General features: G+C 55.7%; 1 protein-coding gene across 1 annotated transcript; it reads left to right on the forward strand.

Annotated features, from left to right (window-relative positions):
• The first annotated feature begins 1,603 nt into the window (after positions 1–1,603).
• On the forward strand, positions 1,604–2,466 carry LOC123141170 (dirigent protein 1-like). Its single transcript, XM_044560386.1, has one exon. It carries the CDS (start codon positions 1,695–1,697, stop codon positions 2,304–2,306), a length of 612 nt encoding a protein of 203 aa, XP_044416321.1. The 5' UTR covers positions 1,604–1,694; the 3' UTR covers positions 2,307–2,466.
• Positions 2,467–2,691: the final 225 nt, after the last annotated feature.

Consider the following 2,691-nt stretch of genomic DNA (forward strand, 5'->3'; position numbering starts at 1 on the left):
GCTATGGCCGTCGGCAGCTACTAGGCCGTGCTCCCCACAGTCGACGATGATTGTCGGGGGACATAGGTGTGGCCCCCTACTGTGGGGGCGCTCACCCAGGCCGGGTGGCTGATGCCGGGCTAGGAGCAGAAGGAGACACCTCCCATTCGTCCCACCGTGGCTGCGCGTTGTAAGGTCGGCGGTTGGCGGTGACTCGGGACATGGATGCCGGGGTGGCGGCCCCGGATGGTGGGCTGCATGGTTAGCTCTCCGGCGGGCACTATGGCGGCGGTGCTGGCTCTCCTCTTGGTCGTGCGGGCGACGCGGGGTTGCGTCAGGTGGCTCAGGATCGCAATCCTTCGCTGGGGCGACGCCCAGATCTGGGTGTCTAGAATCGTCGTGGTTGCCCTGGTGGCCTCGTGTGGCAAGGGTGAGTTGCCGAGCGAAAGCTCTGTGCTTTTGCGCCGACGGCGACGACGCTCGTGGGCGCCGCTTTTTTCTTGAAGACGTCGTTGTGGATCTTCTCTCCGTGCCAGGGTTCCGAGCGAAAGCTCATGTCCACTATGAACTCGGCAGTGGCGACGCTCCGCGCCGTCTTTCTTCCTGAGGGCGTTGTCGTGGAGCTTAGGTGTGCTAGGGCGTAGCATGGCGTTGTATCTAGACTTCCCTGTATTTTTCTTCGGTAGCGTAGTGTCCTGCGTGATCCGACTATCTCGAGATCTGTTTTGTAAGAGGGCTGCCTCTCCACCTTGTATCGTTCGACCGTGTACTTTGTTCGGTTGGTGCTTTATCTATAAAGCGGAGCGAAAGCCTGTTTCGAGAAAACTCAGAAAGTAGATCGCATGTTGCCAGGTTTGGACTAGTTGGCATGTTATGAGATGAGACACGCATGTGAAGATGGCCAGAGTGTGCATGTGCATCTATGCTATGCTAGGTGTTTCTAACAAAAGGAGTAAGAAATATGTCTTATTTCTTAGAACCAACATAGTCGACGTTCCAACAGCAATCGCAGCAATTGGAGGCGCGCTTGACGGCCGATTACATTCTGAATGGCATGTCGAGCTAGATTATGTGACTTCCTATTCGATTCGACTCTCTTCTCCCTCGAGAAAAGTCAACGGGAGACAACGTGTTGAGTTTGTACCGCGTTGGTTTTTCTTGCAGCGGCAATGCTATGCCCAAATACAGCGAAACAACAACTTACAAAAAGGCCCACCAGGCCTGCTGTCCAAACTCTCGACGCACCTCAACACAGGATTTCCTGGGAGCTTACTGTTTTAGGTGATTGCACGAGCTAGATTACATAAGTTAAACTTCCCCAACATCTTTTTGCCGAAAACCTTTTCTAGAATTGACAAGTCTACAAAAAAGTGGGGTAGGAATTCGCCTGGGATGAAATCGTGAAAGCAACAGACAGAAGGGAAAAGTGAGATGAAAGCCTCCTCCTCACAAACTTGGTTGCTAGATTGTTGGCTTTGAGTAGCTTAGCAGCAACCTGGCAGGAGATTCAGAGAGCCCCTGGTCATACATGTCTTGTACGCATGGCGACCTGGCTTTGCGTAACGCAAGTATGGTAGACTGCTGCGCATGGCAACACAATGGTCACCCTGTACCATGTAGAACAGGAATACTTGGTTGGCCGAGCTGCCGCCCATCGCGACCATCGTCGACTATATATTTACCATGAGCCATAAGTAATTCATTCATCGTTCCACATGATACATTCTACAATTACCTTCACTATGATCGCATCGATGCCTCGGGTCCTCTTCCTCGTTGCTTTGACCGTCGCCATGGCAACCGCCACGTCTGGCGCGCGGAGCCGGCAGATCCACCTGCGCTTCTACATGCACGACATCACCGGCGGCCCGGGCCAGACGGCGGTGCAGCTCGTGAAGGGGCCCGGCCCCGCGCACCCGTTCATGCCGGGCGCCCACTTCGGCGACACGACGGTGATCGACGACGCGCTGACGGAAGGCCCCAGCGCGGCATCGCGGGCCGTCGGTCGCGCGCAGGGGTCGTACATGCTGGCGGGCCTCAAGGAGCCCGTGCTGATGGTGTCCATGACAGTGGCGCTCACGGGCGGCGTGTATAACGGCAGCACCATCGCCGTGGTGGGCCGGGACGACATCTCCGCGGCGGTCAGGGAGCTCGCGGTCGCCGGCGGCACGGGCGCGTTCCGGAAGGCGACGGGGCACGTCCTCTGGCGGACGGCCAGGATGGTGTCGCGCGACCACATGGTGCTGGAGCTGGACGTCTACGCGACCATGCCGGCCGCTGTTGCTGCTCCGAACGGGCAGCGTCAGTCCGGCGTTTTGAATATTTAGTGAAGCTCCAAAGCTGGGTTCGAATAAGTGCAATGTTTGAGTCTTCTGTGTCTTCGTGATTCCCACGCATATTGTTTTTTTAAGGAAATTTTCGATCTATTCATCTTCAATCATGGCACTACAACGAATAACAGAAATAATAAAAATTACATCCAGATCCGTAGACCACCTAGCGACGACTACAAGCACTGAAGCGAGCAGAAGGCGCTGCCGCCGTCATCGCCCCTCCATCGCCGGAGTCGAGCACAACTTGTTGTAGTAGACAGTCGGGAAGTCGTCGTGCTAAGGCCCCGTAGGACCAGCACACCAGAACAGCAACCGCCGTAGATGAAGAATGACGTAGATCAGAAGGATCCAACTCGAAGACACACGAACGTAGACGAAC

The sequence above is a fragment of the Triticum aestivum genome, chromosome 6D (genome assembly GCF_018294505.1).
Source record: "Triticum aestivum cultivar Chinese Spring chromosome 6D, IWGSC CS RefSeq v2.1, whole genome shotgun sequence".
Lineage (NCBI taxonomy): Eukaryota > Viridiplantae > Streptophyta > Magnoliopsida > Poales > Poaceae > Triticum > Triticum aestivum.